Raw genomic sequence first — 22,673 nt, 5'->3', positions numbered from 1 at the left:
TCTAAATCTTTGTTTTTATTGCATTTGACTGTAGATTTAAGCCCATCTGCCGTAAACTCATTTGTGAATCATCTCACCAGCTGAACTGTAGAAGACAGTCTGTTACATTAGATTATTTAAAGACCCTACACAAGCAAAGGGTGTCCATCTTCTTTAATGTCTGGGTCTTAGTAGAGCTGGTTGCCAAAAGGTAGATCTTCAGTAGTTGCAGAACGCCAATGCTGAGGATGTTTTGTCACCTTAAAGGGTTACTCCAAGTACCATGACCACTTCAGTGATTTGATAAAAAATGCTGGACATACTGAGTTTAACCCGTTTGGCCAACAAGAGTTCTGGGTTGACTACTGTCCGTTCTGTGCATGTTTTTCATTTGTTCAGTGTACACTACATGCGGGTGACAGACAGGCAATGGCAGTGTGGCCCCTCTCTCCATAACCCTTTGCAGTTTGCAAAGCTTCATGGATGTTGTAGTTGTGCAAAAGTGGATGGTCTTCCTTATGATCAATCCTGCTGTATAGGGATTTGCTAATGCTAAATGAGTAGGACATGAAATGAGTCTAGTGACTCTAAAGACCAATTTGTTAGGGTGACACAGAGAATAATTGTTTAAAAGTATGTTCGAGTGTCTGATCTGTCATAAAGATAAGAAACTGCTAATATAAGGTCAGCGGTCAATTCTTTTTTTTGCTGTCCTCTTGTGTTGCAGCCTGCGCACTGCATGTTGAACTTCGCAGGAAAAATCTGGAAGGTTCACCTGATGCCTCCAGCTTTGCTGTCAGTCAGGAGAGACTCATCCGTACAGCAGCCAACTTGTGCTATCTCCTATCTAACGAAGTTATCCTAGCTCTGGTAAGGTTAGACAGGTGGAGCCACCAGATGGATCTGAATAATCCAAGAAATCTCCCCATGTTACTCCTAAAAAAACTGTTAGAATAATCCGTAGAAATCTATTGTTATTCTCCTGGAGCCCTGATCTCCGATATCAGATATGTGTTTATGGTACCTGCTTTTCTGGGTGCTATTTCCAACTGGTGCTTCTTAGTGCTATGCCCAAAAACTGGCCAGTATTCCAGAATTTACTGATCTCCCCATTCAGATAGAACTCCCGTAATCCCGCACCTGAGTCTTTCAGCCATCCTTCCAATCAAGTGAGATTGTGTTTCATCCAGGATTAGTCACACTCCTCCAGCTCCCCCCTCACAAGATAACTAATTTCAGAAAACTTGTAAAATTGTATGTACTTCTTTGTAAGATTACAATTTACAAATGACAATCCTATAATTTACTCTTTGAGAGCTTAGGCACTGAAAATCCACCAGGGGGCATTCTGACACAGGTCCTGATTTTTATAGAGAGATAACAACACAATAAACAGATTCCAAAACAACAAGCTGTACAATGCCCTGCTGTTTGATTATTTTTATATATATATATATATATATATATATATATATATATATATATATATATATATATATATATATATATATATATATATATTGGTTGATTGGTAATCTAATTGCCTTTGCACTAAACGTGTTGGCATTTTATCTGCTATACGAGATATCGATTTCGGGTGGCAATGAGTAATTTCTGTAATCGCTCCACGCCTATAGAATCCCACACAAGGGACTAATGTGAGTTTCTTCTCTCTTCTACACATATATTCAGTGTTGTCTGATGCCTTTTTGTTTTTCAGCCTTGTCAGATGTATTATCAAGTTTGTCATGAGGCTGTGCAGCGGTTAATCACATGTGGAATCATCCTGGTTGCAGAGGTGAGACCTGCACCCCATATTTCACAGATGGGTTTGAGTGGATTGGCAGGGAAGAGGAGGCATTTAATTCAGTCAGCCGTTACAGCTTTGTTACGGTCTCGGTGCTCGGTTTGTGCAAGCCCAAAGCAGCTGGAGCATTTGTCTCTCTGTGAAAACCTTATCAGCCATAAATATTCAGCTGAGATCCTAGTAGAGACCTGAATGTGTAATAACGAAACCGAGACACAGAAGCCTTTTGCAAATGCATTATTAGCAATTGTCTTCCAGTTGGTTTGAGGAGATCATTGCTGGTTGAGAGAGAAATAATTGTCTTAGCAATACGTATTGGCCGCAGACAGGGATGGATGTAGCAACAACTAGTATGGGATGAATTTTAATGGTTTTAATGATGAAAGTAATATAAGTTTGTGGTTTCTTTTAATTTTTTAATTTTTTTTTTTTTTTATTTATTTAGGAAGACCAGGAGGACGGAAGCCCCAATTCTGCTGAGAACGCGTGGGAAAACAAGCTTCCTAATCACCTGCCTTGGAGGAATGAAGATGAGGATGAAGACAGTGATTTTGGAGAGGAGCAAAGAGATCGATATTTAAAGGTAACACATGCGAGTCATATGGTACATATCGGCGTGTTGGCAAGAGTCCACGCTCTTTGTAACTAGAGCTTCTTCACAGACGCCATCTAAAGTCAAAATATTTAAATACTAAACAAAGATTATACATTTTGTAAGCATGAATAGGCTTCATTGCTTCCTACGCTGTTTATATTTATATTTTGTAATAAGAAAACAAATAAAGTGTTACTAAAAACACAATTTGTCATTGTTTGGGATCTAAAAGAATTTAATATTTAGTTCACTAATGACATACATATAACTTAAATAATTACAAACACCGGCAATAACGAACAAATATCAAACATTTACATGAGCCTGATTTCCGATAAAGACATTAACAAACAAATACCAAACATTTATGTGGAATACTGAATTTACTAAAATAGTACAGAACATGTTTGTAGCAATATTAATAAAATAAACTCAAGAGCAACATAGTTCAAATCCATGCTAAACCACATGGTGGAAAACTCAGATAATTAAAATGTCTTTCATTGATGTCTGGTCTTATAAGCTTTATGGCATTTCACACTCAGTCGTTTCCATCATATCGTATAGCTGGTATTGCACGCATCATGTATAATATGTGTTAATTACCCACATTCTCCGGGTGATTTCGTTCCCTGAAGATATTCTACAGAGTGTGTATTTGTTACACGTTAGTGGATTATTGCATGTGAGGCTGTATGTTGGTGCTTTTTCAGTAAACTTTCAGTAATGTTCCGTGGGTGAGCTCATTGCGTGTTATGTTTTGTGCATGTTGCATGTGATGCTGTGTGTGTCATATATAACATTTGCATTAAATCCCTATGTTCCCCAGGTGAGCTCATTGCCAGAACACCAGCAATTTGTTATGTTCCTGCGGAGGCTCCTAGGTCCAATTCTTGAGGCTTACAGCTCTGCCGCTTCCTTTATTCACAATTTTGAGGGTCCGGTTTCGGAGAAACAATACACGCAGAGTCTGCACAGATATTTAATCGCCAGGACCGAGAAATCTGTTGCTGTGTATGGTAAGTTAGTGCGGCTGTCTCTGATCTGTAGACCTGAGACATCTAAATCTAAAAACTCTCATAGCCTAACAGGACAGGTGTTTTCTGCCAGGTGAATGTACCCTTTGCCAGTCTTACTATAGCTCAACCTGTTCTGTTTTAGAACTATCCCATAATGCCGCTCTCCTACTGGTGTTGGATTTTAACTCCCATTACCTTCAGCCTTTTCTGAAACAAATTCTCAGTTTATCTGTAGTAGCAGGCAGCTTGGCTAGTTTTGCATAACATTTGCAAATTTAATTTCCAGTTCACTAGAATGTATTGTTTACCGTAAACTCCCTTGGTTTATGTGGTGACGGAGAGGAGAAGGGGAGAATATAGATTTATAATGATCCAATTTATTGGATTTCTCAACTCAAATTTTAAATTCTTGGGTTGGGAGGATTTGGTCTTTTGATGATGAACATTATCAACTATGAAATTTGGAGAAAAAATATAGGAATTTGCCTTTCGCTGCAATCTAAAAACAAGAGGCAAGCTGTAATATTAGCTATATTTTCCAGATCTGCTATTGTCACTTACATTTTCCAATTTAATGAAAACACGCATTTTAGGGTTACCGGTGGTTTGCGACCCAAAGGAGGTCATCCTTTCAAAATGTTCTACTTAGTAGAAACAAAATTAGGAAGGTTTTGCTAAAATGCTTATCATACTTCACAAATAGAAAGTATAAAATCTCTTTTTTTTTTCATTTTACTATTTTTTTATTGAAGATATCTTTTTGGTTAGTACCCATCTTTCGTTGGTTATACATTCATTGTTATTGGTGACTGTTTCACGCATTATGCCTTTATTTATGTTGATTTTTTTTAAAAAGTCTGTAGAAGACTGTTATTCTGATGTTAGTATACAATTCTTACATTATTACCTGTTTGATTCTCGATAATGTTGTAACAACATAAATGGTTTCCCCAACTACTCTGGTAAGGAACGTGCTGTAGTGTAGAGTCTGGCTCTGAAACTCCAGACTTCCAAACACTTCTGATATTTGTATTTTCTATCTACCTGTAAGCAACCCATAAATTGGTGTGCAATATCAATTAAAACAGTGCACACAATTATCTTGCGATATATATCTCTCGCCGATTTAAAACACATTTAAAAAAAACTACTTTTGTCACCAGCTGTTGTGTAAAAGAATGTTTCTGTATTGGTGTAGCTGTCAAGAAAAATAGAAAAAAAATGGGAGGATTTTTTTTTATTAACTTTAAGGACAATATGTGTTAAATGTTCATTAAAAAAAAAAAAAGTGAAAATCTGAATTTCATTAAAAGTTTTCAGAATGTAAAAAATGTTTTTGTCCGATTTATTTACCGTTTCTTTTTCCCCTGCAGCGGAAAGCGCCACGCTGTGTCTTGCTAAAAACGCTGTGAAAATCTTTGTGGATCTTGGGGTAAATCTATTTTAAAACTTCTTTGCTCAAGTGAGATGTAATATTGCTGCATATTATTTACTAAATTCTTTCCCCACTGACATTATCCCAATGGGAACGTACCATTTCTGTGATCTATTTTGGAATTGACGCTCACAGTTTCATTTTAAAGACGAAGTCTATGTGAACAAAGGCTTATTAGTTTTATAGAATCATTTTGTTTGTGTTCTTGAGCTGTACGCCTTTGCACCTGAAAATAAATGAAAACTAGTATTGGCTGAGAAAACCTGGTCCCATCCTAATCTCTGCAGTCCTTAGGGATTCACATCACACACTGGTCATTCTAAGGTGTATATGACATTATCATCATGATGCATTCAATAGGAAGCTCATCTTCTGTTTGGAATTATAAAAAAAAAAAAAAAAAAAAAAAAGCGTATAAATACTGACATCTGACTAGACCCTTCCCAAGTTCACTACTGATAAAATACAATGCCTTTTAACCATGTAGGTTGTAAAAGGTTAAAGGATCTTAACATGTATAGCTTGGAGGAAAGACGAGACAGGGGGGATATGATAGAAACATTTAAATACATAAAGGGAATCAACACAGTAAAGGAGGAGACCATATTAGAAAAAAATATATATATATATCTATATAAAAACAAGGGGTTGGCTGCAGAGAGGGTAGTGTATGCATGGAATAGCCTTCCAGCTGAAGTGGTAGAGGTTAAAACAGTAAAGGAGTTTAAGCATGTGTGGCATAGGCGTAAGGCTATCCTAGACCTAAGATAAGGCATGGGACTAATTCAAATATTAGAAAATTGGGCAGACTAGATGGGCCGAATGGTTCTGATCTGCCGTCACATTCTTTGTTTCTAGTCCTTCTGCGTAATCTAGATTGACCAGAGACATGGCAGAGAAATGACTTTCTTTGTTGGGCGAAGAACCACACAGAGGATGTCATACGGTTTTACGAAAAGACTTTGGTTTTTAGTGCTTAGAAAAACAAAGTGAAATCACGATGTATGCAAGAGGTTGGAAAGGGACAGAGTTAAACCAAACAGTTTTTATCTAAAATGTATGGCTGGTAAATTTCTGTTCCTAGAACACGTGATGCCATTACAGGAGAACAGTTGACAACATAATGCAAAGCTTTTTAAGCAGAATCTGAAATACATTTTAGCATAAGTGCAAAAATGCAACTTCCTCTTCTTAGAGCATAACATATTACTGTACTCATTTAGAGCGCAAGCTGCATTCTTCCATTACCAAGGCAACGCAAACCTCTTTTATTGGCAATAACATGTTTTTCCATGTCAGACCTAATGACCCATAAATGAACTTGTATTTCATGGCTTGTTCTTCCCATGCAATGACTAATTTGGGTAATCTATACATTTGCTGCCTGCTATTCTATGTCACAAATATATTTAAAAGTAATCTATGAATAATTGAATCTATAGATCATCTTTTTTTCCCCCTAGTACGTCTACTAGGCTACATCGGAAGTGAATAGAAAATGTAAAACACATATAGATAATTTAGTCCATAAAATATAAATAACAAGCTACTTACTTTTGAAGTTCCTACATTTCCAGGATTTGCGACTTCTGCAGGACTTCAAGAGGCCAACATGTTCCCAGCCAATCCTGGTGCTGTTATTATTTTATTATATATTTAATAAACTCCTGCACATCAGGGAACCTTACAGGAGTGATGCAGAGAGGGACATGGTCTTTGGGATTATTCATTTATAAACATACAAAAATGAAAATGTAACTTACAGATTGCGTATTAGTGCCTAGAACGTCCCAAAAATGCTTTACGAGTGCAATGTACTTTGAATTTTAGTGCAACTCTGGTTGTGATCTATTTTCTTTTCTTGTTTTGGGGGAGTTGTGGTTTTTGACAGTATTACAAAGCAGTGTATGTTTTCTTCTCTTGTAGGTTTTCCAAGTCCATAAAGAAAGCAGAGATTCTCTGTTGGACTTAAGCAGCACATTCCTACCTCAAGGCAACCGGTACAAGCTCTTAGAATACATCATGAGCTTCATGGAGCTGTAGGTTAGCGCAGCTGGTCTGGTACTGGGAACCTGCTGTGAAAATCCATTGATGAACACCATGCACTGACAGACAAGTGCCTTGCCGCCAGATTCATCCACCCTCCTGCCTGTAGCGGCTGCAGAATGGAAGTGAAATGACTTGTGCAACATGCAAAAAAAAAAATCCTGAAAGGACCACCAGCGTTCCTGACCCAACAGACCCGTATCAACTAGTTTATTTTTCTTTAAATCACTATTTATGTACCGGCGACCCGTGTCTCTTATGTTATACCTGGAAGCAGTAACAACGTATTTGCAAATTATTATTATTTTTTTTTTAATTATTATTATTATTAATTTTTTTAATAAGTTTGCATTGTATTTGTTTGTTTTGGTCTTACCATACATTTCAGACATGTAGTTACTTGTTCATTTTAGTTACGATGCCAGTGTAGAAGTCACTACAGTCAATACTAGAGTCAGGCTAGGAACATGGCGACTGGCGTCTCATGACATTGGTAACATGATTGTGGGAAGTGACCAGTGGAGGGAAACAGATTCTCTTTCACTTTACAAAGTTCTAACCAAGGCGGGCACTATATAAATCCAGATTGCAACATTAAAAAGCGATTGCTAAATCTCACTATAAGCAGTCACTCTCCCTCACCCACCATTATAATTTTGCATTCTAGATTCCCATGAGTTAAAGAACTGTTCCTTCTTTTTGCTAATGTCTCATACTGTAACAGAGCTTTACATGGTCAGAATTTTATATGCAATTGGGAGTGGGGAAAGCAATTTCCATTTACACTCTTCATTTCTTTTTGATTCATAACCACAACGCACTTAAGAACATATAAGAATAGCTCCCACTGTCTATTGTAAAACTAATGGCATCCGAGATATCTTATATTCTGTCGCAATATTTAAATTTTATTCCTACAAGTAGCACAATGCTTTTCTGCAGAAAATGAGAGATTGGTGTTTTAACTGGGTGAAACGGGAACATTCTTGCTAATATCTCACAAACGCCAAATATCATTTTTAAATGCTTTTCTACACAAGTATTGATTAGGGCTCTTCTGTTTGAGCATCTGACGAATGGGGGGGTAGGTTGGAGGGGGGTGATCATTGGTATGTGATACAGAAGTTGTGAGTTTAGGTATTGAATTATGCAGTTTATTTTAGAAATGTTCTCTTTTTGTGTTTGTGTTCTACAACCATATATAATACAGAATGCACACAAAACTTTAATAAGTAGGCAAATAACAATAAATAAAAATAAGCAAGGTAACAAAATGAGGCAAATAGTAATCAAGAGTAATTTACCCCAATCTCTCAAGCCTCAAGGCTGAAATACAAGTCACCAACTCCCCCAACGTTTCGGCACCAACTGTTTGCCTTTATCAAGGTACCTTTGTTGTTATAGTGTGCATTCTGTGTTCTATATGGATCTTTGTATTTAAGCACTTGACGGAGTGCGTATATGGTTTGCACCTGGCTTTTTGTGACTATTAATTTGTCTCTCCATGTGGTTTTGGTTTATATACTGTGTTCTAAAACCACTCATATATAGGAGCCCATCATGTATTAATGTCATGATTACATAAGTAGTTTGTGTTAAGAAAGGTTTTAACATTCGGCTCCTTTGTTGATTGTTACATTGCAATGGTTTACCTTGGTCGATTTCATTTCTGTTTTTAGGTCTTGTTGCTCATACCCACAGAAGATCAGGTTATTACAGTGGTGCTGGTCAGTTTGCTCCTTGGATAACTCCCAAAAGTTAAATTTTTCGACAAACGTGAGAGTGAAGTTTTATTAAAAAGTAAAGCCCCAGGACAGCTGATTTTTTGCCTCTTGTGGCTTATTCAGAAGACCCTAAACAGAAGGACCTTGTTTGTTCCGTAAACTAGGAATTGTGGTGAATTGAAATATCAATTTTAAAATTTTTAGTAAAAACTATAATTTTTTTGTCACCTTGGCTTTCAGTTTTTTTTTATTTAGGCTATTTCTGTTATAAGCCATCGCATTCATGTTGCTATGCAGAATGTAATAGAACGTGTTGAGAATGACACCATTTGTGCTCTCAGGGTTAATATATCCACCAGTTGTTATCGATTGACTGTCCTGTGAGATGAGGATATTTACTGCTCTTTGCTTTTAAGTAATTGCACACACTAGCTGCCGATTTTAATTCTTGTAGTTCCATATGTGGCCAGTGAGGTCGACGGCATAAAACAGTCTAATCACCAGCACTTTATGGTATCTCTATCCCGATAAACACGGATACCCCTTATATGTCTGGCATTCAAAACATGTTATAGAGATTGTTTCTTAGTTTGTTAAAGAACAAAAAAAAAAAAGCCTACTTATCCAATATCCTGCAAAGCCAGTGACGGCAATAATGTGTGGATCTGCTCATGGTCATTCACTAAGGTTTACATCACATGGCAGGACTGAGTATTGAAATGAAAGGGACACCATAACTATTTCAACTGAAGTGATTATAGTGCTGGAAGTCCTCAGACTCTTGGTCCCGCATCATTTTACTCCCCCTCTGGCAGAGGTGCTTTGTCTCTGGCAATCTGCATCTCTACCACCAATGATGATTTGGCAAAGTTGGGGTTACGCTTTACCTCACATCATAGCAAATGAAGCAAACAGTGATAGGCTGTGATACCCTGATGTGAATTTCAGCAGAACTCCACCTTTGCCATATTGCATTTGTTGAACAAGGCTGCTGAGGGTCTGAGCCTCTCTGCCAAACGGTACATATACCATTCAAGGGTGCTGTGAGATTTGGTGCACATTGGCTCCAGACACCATCATCACTTCAGTCAGTTGACTGTTGGTGTCTCTTGAATACTTATTTGGGAACCATTGCTCTAAAAGATGCTCTTCTCACTAAGCCAAGTCTATGCATGAAAGCTCCCAGCACCACAGTGTCACCTTGTGGTTAAAGTGAGAATTTCAAGTTTAAGGCCAGAGCAGCCGAACTGAAAGCAAATCGGACTTAGAGAATTTTTCCAGTTCGACTATTTTGACCTTGCATTTGAAATTCACCTCAAATTCTCACTTTAGTGCATAACCCTGTGTGATGTGATTCTATGGGTGACTAGATTTGCCTGTGTATACAAACCAAAATGCATCACGCGAAATCCTACAAAATGTTGGGAGCACCCATTTTTTTTTTTTTTTTTAAGCAAAACATCTTTTGATCTATGCACTTGCTACCATAATCAACTGCTAAGTAAAATATTTTGACCATTTAAGCTGTGGTAATTCTACAGATAGGAATTGATGCACTCTGCCATTTGGAAGCTGCATACAATCATGCATCTGGGGAACGAGTAGTTTTGTACACCTTCGGTTTAATCGAACTCCTATGTCTGTCTCTAATTTTAAATGCCCTGGCCCTAGAATCCTACCGAGTGAAGCTTTATATCTTGTTACATTCAGTAGAACTTGCAATGATTTTGAACTTCTAGTGCCAAAACGGTAAAATAAAAAAAATAAAAAAAGTGCTACCATCAGAAATATGAGAGGGAAAAAGTAAATATTGGCACTGTAAGGGTTATAAGAGTAAGAGATGAGGTTTATGGAAGTTAAGAAATGTTTACGGTTAGTGGTACAATAATCTCTTTTGATGTGATTACATTATTAACCCACTGTTGTGAGTACTAAAAAAAATTGTGCTCACGCAGTAACAAATGTAAACTTGTATAAACTTGTATCTCTACAGTAGTTTAATGAGCTCTAAGATAGGGTTATGGTATATAGTACAGCTCATTGTATGGTAGCCTGTGTGGTGTCTCCGCACTTAACCTATGCTGCTAATCCCAATCAGGTAACACAAATATCGGTGCTTATGAAATGTATATTGTGCAACTGCACGTCAAAATGTCTGGAAACCAGCAATGCTACCGCAAACAAAATACAAGCAATAACATTGTACTAAACTAGACTAAAATTATTTATGGTCATTCATTGTAATCAAAGCAGTTGCTGTAGCCAGTTTGTTTCCATTATTCTAATTGTAGTCCACAATGAACGGCATGGGATTGCTGAATTTCGATGCATTTTTATTTCTGCATCGCTTCGTAGCAGTTTTTAAGCTTTCAGAAATTGACTTCTTTGTTAGTTTCCATTTGAGCCCTTTAGAAAAAAATGTATCTTAATCAGGTTTGTAAAGTCCTCTAAACAGAAGTTACAAGATGGATGTCTGTAGAAAATACTATGAATGGAATTCAATGCTGGGATCAGTCACACAAATCAACTGAATTTAGGGCATTTATTTATTTAGCGTAACCCTCTAAAACACCTCACTACCGGTTAAAAACGCCCATCAGCTGTTAAACATTTCACTTCTATAAGCCCAGGTGACTTGGCCTCCTTGAATCTGTTCTACTCTTTTCCCAAGTTTATCAGTGGCCACTGAAACTATTTTCTATGGCCAAAATGTACCGCATGTACAATCTGACCAGCATTGCCCCAACCCTTGTGGTTACATCACTGAAATTAACTAATTACATTATGTAAGGGATCTGCAAGACCGGGGGGTCTTGCAGATCCCTTACATAATGTAATTAGTTATCATAAGAACCCCATGATAGATTCCATTCTGAACTCCACCAGAACTTCCAGTTTCCTAACCCAGTCATTAAAAATTAGAACACAAATATCTGTTTAGGTGGAACTGTTACTTCTGGAATGACATAATTGAATAAAACATTGAAAATTACCTAGAATGTGTGTTTTTTTTTTTCCACATCCAGTTCAGTCTTGACACAGCCAGGGCAACATTTGCAAATGAGGAGGAGAAATAGAAGCGTTTTCATTATTCAAATGACAAAGAGCACTCTGATTGGTGGGCTTGAAATCCATCCAATCACAGTGCTCTGTGTCATTTTACACAGCGTGGGAAAGTTCTTTGGAATTTTGTGTAAAATGACAAAGAGCACTCTGTTTGGCTTAAACCCACCAATCAGAGTGTTCTTAGCCTAATTGCAGGGCGTGGCAAGGCTTTATAAGCCTTCCCCCGCCCTGCAGAGCTCAGTCTGCGCGGAGCCCTCCATGGGTGAAGACGGATTTTTTTTTTTTTTTTTTTAATTGCGTCGGTTATTATGTTTTTTTATTTGCCCTTTTTTGGGGCTGAAGAAAGAAGATTTTAGAAGAAAGAAAACATCGAATGGTAAGTTGTCCCCCCCCCCTTATTGTTATTTTTAGGGCTCCCACCCGCCACACAGGGGTGGGGGCCGGAGGGGGGGGGACAGTAGGTCCCCCCTCATTATCTTTATGGCCCCCACCCGCTGCCCAGGGGGGGGGGCGAGGACAGTAGGTCCCCCCCCTCATTACCATTATGGCCCCCACCCGCCGCCCAGGGGTGGGGGCCAGAGAGGGGGAGGAAAGTAGGTTCCCCTCATCATTATGGCCCCCACCCGCTGCCCAGGGGTGGGGGGCCGGAGAGGGGGAGGACAGTAGGTCCCCCCCTCATTATCTTCATGGCCCCCACCTGCCGCCCAGGGTTGGGGGCCGGGGGGGGGAGAGGACAGTAGGTTCTCCCCCTCATTATCATTATGGCCGCCGCCCAGGGGTGGGGGCCGGAGAGGGGGAGGACAGTAGGTCCCCCCCTCATTATCTTTATGGCCCCCACCCGCCGCCCAGGGGTGGGGGCCAGGGGGGGAGGAGAGTAGGTCTCCTCCTCCCCCCCCCCCCTTCGACCACTATTGTGGCCAGAAAGAGTCCCTGTGGGTTTTAAAATTCGCCTGCCTATTGAAGTCTATGGCGGTTCGCCCGGTTCGCGAACATTTGCGGAAGTTCGCGGTTCGTGAACCGAAAATTTTATGTTCGCGACATCACTATTCTCTATATGCTTCCTCAATGCTACTTGATAGATGCTAGGGACAGAGCTTCTGTCTCACTTGTCAAACTTATAAGCTACTTTGGCTTCCAATATCATTTCTATGCGGATGACATGCAAATCTATTGGTCCTCTCCTGATCTCTCGTCGTCCCTCTTGACTCGTGTCTCTGACTGACTCTGCTATTACTAACTGGATTTAGGCTCATTTCCTTAAGCTTAAGCTGTTCAAAACAGAACTTGTCTTTCCTCTCTCAAGTGTTGCTATTCCTCTTTCTATTTCCCTCCAAGTCAACGGTGCAACCATCAGCGGTACCTCACAGGCTCGCTGCCTAGGTGTTCTCTTCGACTCCAACTTCTCCACCCTTCATGTCCAGTTGATCGACAAATTCTGCCGCTTCCACCTTAAAAACAAAACCCACATCCGCCCCCTATTTAACGCTGGATGCTGGTCTATGACGATATTCTTTCTCATCTTAATTATTGCATTCCGCTTCTCTGTGGTTTTACGTGTTCCCAACTTTCCCTGTTACAGTCTATAATCTAATAAGTCCACCCACACCTCCCCCTCTCTGTCAGTCCCTATGTTGGCTTCCCATAAGATATAGGGCTCAATTTAAAATTCTGGTACTCACTCACAAATATTTACATAAGTCTGCTATAATCTACTTTTCCTCTCTGATACATAAGTATGTCCCGTCGAGGCCCCTAAGCTCTGCCTTTAAAAGAAAGATTTAATTAGTCGAGAGTTAGTCAGGTCAAACTGGCATAAACACATTTAATTTTTTGCCAAACACCTGTGTCTATCCTCTTTTCATACTCCCACCTCTGATGCTCACATCAACATTTCTCTAAAGCTGCACCGTCCCTGTTAGACTGTTATACTCTCACCCAGTCTCCATTCCTTTAAAAGAAAATTAAATTTTTTTTTTTGAAAACTCACTTTTTCAGGAAAGCATATAAGTTGTACTGTTAATAACTTTCTCTCATGACCCCTTGATTCCTCTCCAGCAATTGTCATAAAAAAGGAAAACACTTGAGTCCTCTGTGAATATTATTCTAGCAACCTTCTTTTCTACCCTAACCTTCCCTTTTGTGTTACTATACCCCACTCCCTCTAGCAGAATTTGCAATAAAGGAAGTGCAAACATTAGATTACACTTTGCAGGATGTATTTAAGAAGGCTGTGTAAGTCACATACAGAGAGGTGTGACTATGGCTAAATAAACAAAGTGATTTAACTCACAAATGGAAGAGAATTGGGCAGTGAGAATGCAGGGGCGCAATCTATACACCACAACGCCTTCATTATGCTAAAGTTGTTTTGTTGACTCTAGTGTCCTTGTAAATCATTAAAAAACTGTTTAACGTTGAACAGAAGGACAGTGCCAGGGTCCTCCAGAGACTATAACTTTTTCAATAAGATGAAGCCATTTAGATGTCCACAGTTCCCTTTAATGTTTCTATGGATTATTTAGTTGCCTTTGCCATTTGGTAAGAAAGCATTTGAAATGACATACAAGCAGGATTGATTAACCTGACCAGAATCAATTTAATCTCACAAAACTATCATCAGTAAAAAAGGGGGACAAAACCTTTTTTAGATACATAAATGAGAAAAGAAAAGTAAAACAAGGATTAGTTAGATTAAAAACAAAAGAAGGAAGGTATGTAGATGAGGATAAAGGTCTAGCTGACTGCCTCAATGAATATTTTTGTTCGGTATTTACAGATGAAAATGAAGGAAAGGGACCTCAGTTAAGAAAAAGGATAAATGAGTCATTTATTACACGTGAGTTTACAGAGGAAGAGGTTCTATTTCAACTGTCAAAAGTAAAGACAAATAAGTCAATGGGACCTGATGGAATACACCCAAAGCTATTAAAAGAGCTTAGTGGTGTACTAGCAAAACCATTAACAGATTTATTTAACCAATCATTGATAACAGGAGTAGTCCCAGAAGATTGGAAGTTAGCGAATGTTGTGCCCATTCACAAGAAAGGTAATAGGGAGGAGTCGGGCAACTATAGGCCAGTAAGCCTAACTTCAGTAGTGGGGAAAGTGATGGAAACCATGTTAAAGGATAGGATTGTTGAACATCTAAAAACACATGGATTTCAAGATCAGAGACAACATGGGTTTACTTCAGGGAGATCATGCCAAACTAATCTTATTGATTTTTTTGATTGGGTAACTAAAATTATAGATCAGGGTGGTGCAGTAGACATTGCTTACGTCGATTTCAGTAAGGCTTTTGACACTGTTGCACATAGAAGGCTTATCAACAAACTACAATCTTTGAGTTTGGATTCCAATATTGTTGAATGGGTAAGGCAGTGGCTGAGTGACAGGCAACAGAGGGTTGTAGTCAATGGAGTATATTCGAAGCTTGGGCTTGTCACCAGTGGGGTACCTCAGGGATCTGTACTTGGACCCATTCTCTTTAATATTTTTATTAGTGATATTGCAGAAGGTCTTGATGGTAAGGTGTGTCTTTTTGCGGATGATACTAAGATATGTAACAGGGTTGATGTTCCAGGAGGGATAAGCCAAATGGAAAATGATTTAGGTAAACTAGAAAAATGGTCAGAGTTGTGGCAACTGACATTTAATGTGGATAAGTGCAAGATAATGCATCTTGGATGTAAAAACCCAAGGGCAGAGTACAGAATATCTGATAGAGTCCTAACCTCAACATCTGAGGAAAGGGATTTAGGGGTGATTATTTCTGAGGACTTAAAGGTAGGCAGACAATGTAATAGAGCAGCAGGAAATGCTAGCAGAATGCTTGGTTGTATAGGGAGAGGCATTAGCAGTAGAAAGAAGGAAGTGCTCATGCCATTGTACAGAACACTGGTGAGACCTCACTTGGAGTACTGTACACAGTACTGGAGACCCTATCTTCAGAAGGATATTGATACCTTAGAGAGAGTTCAAAGAAGGGCTACTAAACTGGTTCATGGATTGCAGGATAAAACTTACCAGGAAAGGTTAAAGGATCTTAACATGTATAGCATGGAGGAAAGACGAGACAGGGGGGATATGATAGAAACATTTAAATACATAAAGGGAATCAACACAGTAAAGGAGGAGACTATATTTAAAAGAAGAAAAACTACCACAACAAGAGGACATAGTCTTAAATTAGAGGGACAAAGGTTTAAAAATAATATCAGGAAGTATTACTTTACTGAGAGGGTAGTGGATGCATGGAATAGCCTTCCAGCTGAAGTGGTAGAGGTTAACACAGTAAAGGAGTTTAAGCATGCGTGGGATAGGCGTAAGGCTATCCTAACTATAAGATAAGGCCAGGGACTAATGAAAGTATTTAGAAAACTGGGCAGACTAGATGGGCCGAATGGTTCTTATCTGCTGTCACATTCTATGTTTCTATGTTTCTATGTTTCTATTGTATAGTGAATGTATAACCCTGTTGCCATGGACACTTCTAATAAAATGCATTCTTCAGTTCACAAAATCTAGACCTGTCCGCAGTAAAAAATAATCAAAAATAACAAAATCATGTTATGAATTTATAAATAATAATTAAAAAAAATCCATTTTATATTTTTCTTCAATAGAAAACACAAGGCACTATTGACTTTCTGCATCTAAACATTGAGGTTTTCTAACCTGAAGCTATTAATGGCTGAACGCAGCACACAGACAACCAAATTCACTTAAACCCAATAGCTATCGATAAAGCTTTTAATCTGACGCCGCTGGTTTCACAGATTTGGATCCTGCATTGAATTTACATAAAGAATAAGTTAAATAGCATCCGTCCAATCTTTCAGACAACAATTAGGTTTAACGTTGGCCATTGGCAATAATTCAATTTAGCAGCTTTCTATTCCTTGTTTAACAGCACTTTTCATTTAATTTGTTTATTTTGTGCCCGAAGTGAGGTTGCGCTCAAGCTGTGGAAATAAGGAAGCCAAATTGACAAGAAATAGGGATATTCACAGATGTTCTCTAATCTGTCAATTTATTATTTTAAAATGCGTTCAAAAGAAAGATTTAATTGGCCGAGAGATATAACCAGGTCAAAATGGCGTAAAGACATTTCATTTTAAGTTGTCAGCATTTATTGCAACTGAAATTTGAAGAGTTGACTCCAGATAATTTTTCTAGTGATGTCGCAATATGTGATGCATACAATCTGCAGGTCGGGTTCTTCTGAGCAAATAGAGTTATGAAATAGGAGTTAACAGGAGCTGGTATGACAAGTAAGTATGACAAGATACTTGTCTGAATCTAAATTTAATTTACTGCTAATTAGTGTCTTCTAAACATATTGGGAGTGGTATTTATATATATATATATATTTTTTATCATATCAAAACTATCAAAAATATGTAATGTAATAACTTTGGATAAAATATCAAAAAAATAAAATAAAATGTATTGCTTAATTGGAGGCCCTTGCCTGGGATCCGCTGTGGATCCTTTGAAGTATTGATTACCTAGAAGAAACTGTAATATGCAAAGTAGCTTTAGAAAAACTAATAACAAATTTACATGATAGAGGAGCCTGTTGATCCTATTGTAAATGCACTATATTCAAGGGGAAAATGTAGGCCTCTAATATTGTTGTCTAAGCTTTTCAAATTAGTTAATGTTTTAAATTAAATATATATTTTATGTATGGCATAAAAGTTATCCAAAAATATTAAATCATTTGAAAAGATTATCCAACATTATTAAATTGTGGCTTAAACTGGTATGCTAAGTTTCAGCAGAAATGTTAAATTAAATGGTATGGAATTACACAAGACTCTTGTGTGGATAACATAGCTCCCAGCAGTCGGAGGTGTGAGATCGGGACAGGTGGGCAGTCCATGTGAGGGTTCTCGCCAGTACCGCAGCTTGTCAAGCAAGGCCAGCATGTGTGTTCAGCCCCTAACCTACAGGACCATACACCGATTACTGCTGGCTGAAGTGCTCTCTGCATGTTCCTAATTCCCATTAACAGCGTGAGTTACTCTGATGATTTGCTTGAATTGTGCTGTCATTGGACAGTTCCCTAGTATCACAAAACACCGGTTCTGGTTGTAGTAACTCTTTCTGTGGTGGTCCACCAAAAAAGGAGCTATTTAAAAAAAAAAAATTTCACCAGAGCTGAGGCCATGTTCTCTCTATGATTGTCCTCCGCTGACGTCACTCCACCTCACTGTCAGGGAGGGCACACTGCAGGAAGGACAGAGGGTAGGGGGGCGTGCTGCCATTGGCTGTCTAACACCAGCATGCTGTACATGCTAGTGTCAGATGTCAATTTTGCAGATAATTGAAATTAGCAAACCCGGAACTTTGTTTTGGGCTGGCTTATGACGCTTCTGGAGGTGGAATTACACCTCCAGCAGCATATGGGTTAATCTCTCTATAAAATGTTTAAAATCGAAACCTTTACATACAGACTCCAGGCACCACACCACTTCAAATCACTGAGATTGCCATGTTGCATGGCTTAACCCAGGAGTGCCCAATACGTCAATCGAGGTCTACCAGTCGAAAGCAAAGGCGATACTGGTAGATTGTGGCTGGCAGCACTACTTCACCCTGGGGGAGGGAGAATGCGTGCGGAGGTGAAGGGGGTGACAGGGTTTTTATTTTTTTAGAAGGGGCAGGGATTTTGTGGAAAGGGGTGACATGGGTTTTGTGGAAGGCGTGACAGGGGATGTGTAGAGCGGCAAGAGGAGTTTTGTAAAGGTGATGGGATTTGAAGAGGGGGCAGGGCTTTTGTGGAAAGGGGTGACATGGATTTTGTAGAAGGGAGTGACAGGGGTTTTCTAGAGGGGTGATAGGTTTTGAAGAGAGGGCAGGGGTTGAAAGGTGTGACATGGATTTTGTAGAAGTGGGTGATGGGATTTATGGGAAGGGTGACACGGTTTTTATTTATCTAGAAGGGGTGATGGATTTTGAAGAAGGGGCAGGGGTTTTGTGGAAAGGGGTGACATGGATTTTGTAGAAGGGGGTGATATGGGTTTTGTGGAAGGGGTGACAGGGGATGTGTGTAGAGCGGCAAGATGAGTTTTGTAAAAAGGTGATGGCATTTGAAGAGGGGGCAGGGCTTTTGTGGAAAGGGGTGACATGAATTTTCTAGAAGGGAGTGACAGGAGTTTTGTATAGGAGCGACAGAGGTTTTGTAGAGGGGTGACGGGAGTTTTTTTTAAAAGGGGGGGCAGGAGTTTTAATTTATTTTTATAAGAATACTTTGATGCGATTATATCTGCAGTAGTCACAATAATGATTTTGATTTATTTTATTTTGTAAGAAAACATGTTTTTTCAGTAGGTAGATCTAATTGAGCTGGTCATTTAAAAAGTAGATCATGACACCAAAAAGTGAGGGCACCCCTGGAGTAACCCATTAAGCATATTTAACAAAGTCATGCAATTATTTTAAATGACCACAAGATGGCATTATGAATATATTTATACTAGGGTCATATTAATCTGCAATTCTGGCATCCTGCTAATTTTTGTCTATCTTTCTTAAAGCGGCACTGTCATGCCGAATCCCGTTTTTTTTTTGCCCCCCACATTACCTATTTTTTATTCTTTATTTTCTGCCCCGATCTATATTCAGGGCGCCGCCATCTTTGTGTGGGTAGAGGAAGTCCCTGTGGGACACGTCATCTGCCCACACTAGACAGACTGTGAGATTCCCGCACATGCCCAGTGAAACACCTGGACATGCGAACGGGAATTTCACCTATTCATTCATTCATCAGACAGACGAATGAATGAATAGAAAAAATCAAACGAACAAACAAACACTGAATATCAGTGTTCGTTTGTTTGTTCGGTTTATTACAAGGAGGGAGCTACCGGCGTGCAGCTCCCTCCTTGTAAATATGTAAAGACAGAAGCGGCAGGGAGCAGTGCTCCCCACCACTTCATAAGCCCCCCAGGTCCCCCCCTCACTCTATGGGGGTCAATATGACCCCCATAATAGCATAAGGGTGATTAAAATCTCCCCAATGCCCCTACTCGCTATACCGCGAGTAGGGGCATGTCCACTAAACAGTGAGCAGCCTGTGGCTGCTCACTGTAAAAAAAATGGTAATAAGGGGGGGGGGGGGACCTACTGTCCTCCCCCCCCGGCCCTCACCCCTGGGCGGCGGGTGGGGGCCATAATAGTAATGAGGGGGGGCTACTGTCCTCCCAGTAATGAGGGGGGGCTACTGTCCTCCCCCCAGGCCCCGGCCATAATGGTAATGAGGGGGGGGGACCTACTGTCCTCCCCCCCGCCCCCACCCCTGGGCAGCGGGTGGGGGCCATAATGGTAATGAGGGGGGGGGACCTACTGTCCTCCCCCCTGGCCCCCACCCCTGGGCGGTGGGTGGGTGCCCTAATAAAACAATAAGGGGGGACACCTACTGTCCTCCCCCTGGCCCCCACCCCTGCGCGGTGGGTGGGGGCCCTAATAAAACAATAAGGGGGGACCTACTGTCCTCCCCCACTGGCCCCCACCCCTACGCGGTGGGTGGGGGCCCTAATAAAACAATAAAGGGGGGGACCTACTGTCCTCCCCCCTGGCTCCCACCCCTGAGTGGTGGGCGGGGGCCCTAAATAAAGATAGGGGGGGACCTACTGTCCTCCCCCCGGCCCCCACCCCTGAGCGGTGGGTGGGGGCCCTAATAAAACAATAAGGGGGGGACCTACTGTCCTCCCCCCCGACCCCCAACCCTGAGCGGTGGGTGGGGGCCCTAAATGAAACACCCCCCCCAATCAAGGTAACTAGGGGTTCCAAGCCCCTAGTCACCCCCCCCACTCAAAACAAACTATCCCCTACCTACCCCCCTCACCCTAAAAATAGTGAGGGGGGAATAAAATAACTAACCTGTAAAAAAAAAAAAAAATTACCATTTGACGTCTTCCTTTTTCTAAAATCTTCTTTCTTCAGCCCCCAAAAAGGCCAAATAAAAATCCATCATACCCGTCGAACTAAAAATAAAAGGAAAAACCCGAGCGCAAAAAAAAAAACCTGACGAAAAAGAAAAAACCAGAGTGCAAAAAAAATAATCCATCTTCACCCATGGAGGGCTCCGCGCAGACTGAGCTCCGCAGGGCGATTGCCCCGCCCTGCAATTAGGCTAAGAACACTCTGATTGGTGGGTTTAAGCCAATCAGAGTGCTCTGTGTCATTTTACACAGCGTGGGAAAATTCCAAAGAACTTTCCCACGCTTGTAAAATGACACAGAGCACTGTGATTGGATGGCTTGAAATCCATCCAATCACAGTGCTCTGTGTCATTTTGCACAGCGTGGGAAAATTCAAAATAACTTTCCCACGCTGTGTAAAATGACACAGCGCACTCTGATTGGGTGGCTTTCACTGTAGGTCCCCCCCCCCCCCCATTACCATTTTTTTTACACTTGGAAAATGACACAGAGCACTGTGATTGGATGGCTTGAAATCCATCCAATGACAGTGCTCTGTGTCATTTTACACAGCATGGGAAAGTTCTTTGGAATTTTCCCACGCTGTGTAAAATGACAAAGAGCACTCTGTTTGGCTTAAACCCACCAATCAGAGTGTTCTTAGCCTAATTGCAGGGCGGGGCAAGGCTTTATAAGCCTTCCCCCGCCCTGCGGAGCTCAGTCTGCGCGGAGCCCTCCATGGGTGAAGATGGATTATTTTTTTTGCGCTCGGCTTTTTTTCTTTTTCGTCAGGTTTTTTTTGGCGCTCGGGTTTTTTATTTTATTTTTAGTTCGACGGGTATGATGGATTTTTATTTGGCCTTTTTGGGGGCTGAAGAAAGAAGATTTTAGAAAAAAAGAAGACGTCAAATGGTAAGTTAAATTTTTTTTTTTACAGGTTAGTTATTTTATTCCCCCCTCACTATTTTTAGGGTGAGGGGGGTAGGTAGGGGATAGTTTGTTTTGGGTGTGGGGGGGGGGGTTGACTAGGGGCTTTGGACCCCTAGTCACCTTGATTAGGGGGGGTGTTTCATTTAGGGCCCCCAACCACCACTCAGGGGTGGGGGCCGGGGGAGGACAGTAGGTCCCTCCCCTCTATCTTTATTTAGGGCCCCCACCCACCGCTCAGGGGTGGGGGCCGGGGGGGGGAGGACAGTAGGTCCCCCCCTATCTTTATTTAGGGCCCCCACCCACCGCTCAGGGGTGGGGGCCAGGGGGAGGACAGTAGGTCCCCCCCTTATTGTTTTATTAGGGCCCCCAGCCACCACGCAGGGATGGGGGCCAGGGGGGGAGGACAGTAGGTCCCCCCCTTATTGTTTTATTAGGGCCCCCACCCACCGCGCAGGGGGGGAGGACAGTAGGTCCCCCCCCTTATTGTTTTATTAAGGCCCCCACCCACCGCGCAGGTGTTTTACTTTTCTCATTACGCCATTTACTCTAGTGTGCACTTCTAGAGCATTTATCTGGGATGAAGAACTGAAGAACTGTCACTTCTAGAGCAATACAAAGCACATGAGAGGATGAACACTTAGAATGACAAGCATTTCCAGAGAAATGCACATTGCGAATAGGCTATAGCGAATAATTCAACTTAATGTCCAAGATGAGCTCCCTTTTCGTAATCAATCACTTTAATTCAATTATAATGTTTAATATTTATAATTACCACAGTAATAAATCATTAACACAGTCACCTCATGCTGCAGCTCTGTAAAACGCGATAAAACGGATGAAACTATATCTGCCCAGTACTAAACCAAAAGAAATGTGATATATATATATATATTTATTTTATCAGGTGCAAACTTATATTAATTAAAATGTGCATATTTCATGGTAGTTGAAAGAATGCTCTGTTGTCAAGCTAACTGTAAAATAATAAATTATGGAATTAACTTGCTCTTTTGTCTATAAGTGTAGTTCCTTTCAACAAGCTTCATCCCCTGCAAACATGCTTTGTGATTCTGCGAGCTTTTCTAGTAAAAAAGGGTTTGTAAGAAAACAGCTAAGAATACACAGGTGTGGTTATTTAC

The 22,673-nt window shown here is 40.4% G+C and overlaps 2 protein-coding genes across 4 annotated transcripts in view; one reads left to right on the top strand and one right to left on the bottom strand.

The window, feature by feature from the left end:
- The window catches only part of GPAM (glycerol-3-phosphate acyltransferase, mitochondrial), a 32,936-nt gene extending 25,768 nt beyond the window's left edge, over positions 1 to 7,168 (top strand). For all 3 annotated transcript variants that reach the window (XM_063434348.1, XM_063434347.1, XM_063434349.1), the window contains exons 16-21: positions 707 to 849; positions 1,700 to 1,777; positions 2,232 to 2,369; positions 3,211 to 3,400; positions 4,774 to 4,832; positions 6,762 to 7,168. In XM_063434348.1, coding sequence (XP_063290418.1) covers positions 707 to 849; positions 1,700 to 1,777; positions 2,232 to 2,369; positions 3,211 to 3,400; positions 4,774 to 4,832; positions 6,762 to 6,878 — 725 coding nt within the window. In that variant the 3' untranslated portion in view covers positions 6,879 to 7,168. The remainder of the gene's footprint in view (positions 1 to 706; positions 850 to 1,699; positions 1,778 to 2,231; positions 2,370 to 3,210; positions 3,401 to 4,773; positions 4,833 to 6,761) is intronic.
- PEX5 (peroxisomal biogenesis factor 5) overlaps positions 1 to 22,673 on the bottom strand; it is a 370,163-nt gene that overhangs the window by 145,860 nt on the left and 201,630 nt on the right. The gene's annotated exons all lie outside the window — the stretch shown is intronic.

Source organism: Pelobates fuscus, chromosome 10 (genome assembly GCF_036172605.1).
Source record: "Pelobates fuscus isolate aPelFus1 chromosome 10, aPelFus1.pri, whole genome shotgun sequence".
In the NCBI taxonomy this organism is placed as follows: Eukaryota; Metazoa; Chordata; class Amphibia; order Anura; family Pelobatidae; genus Pelobates; species Pelobates fuscus.
The sequence above is the reverse complement of the archived record's forward strand: the minus strand, read 5'-3'. Positions and strand labels throughout refer to the sequence as shown.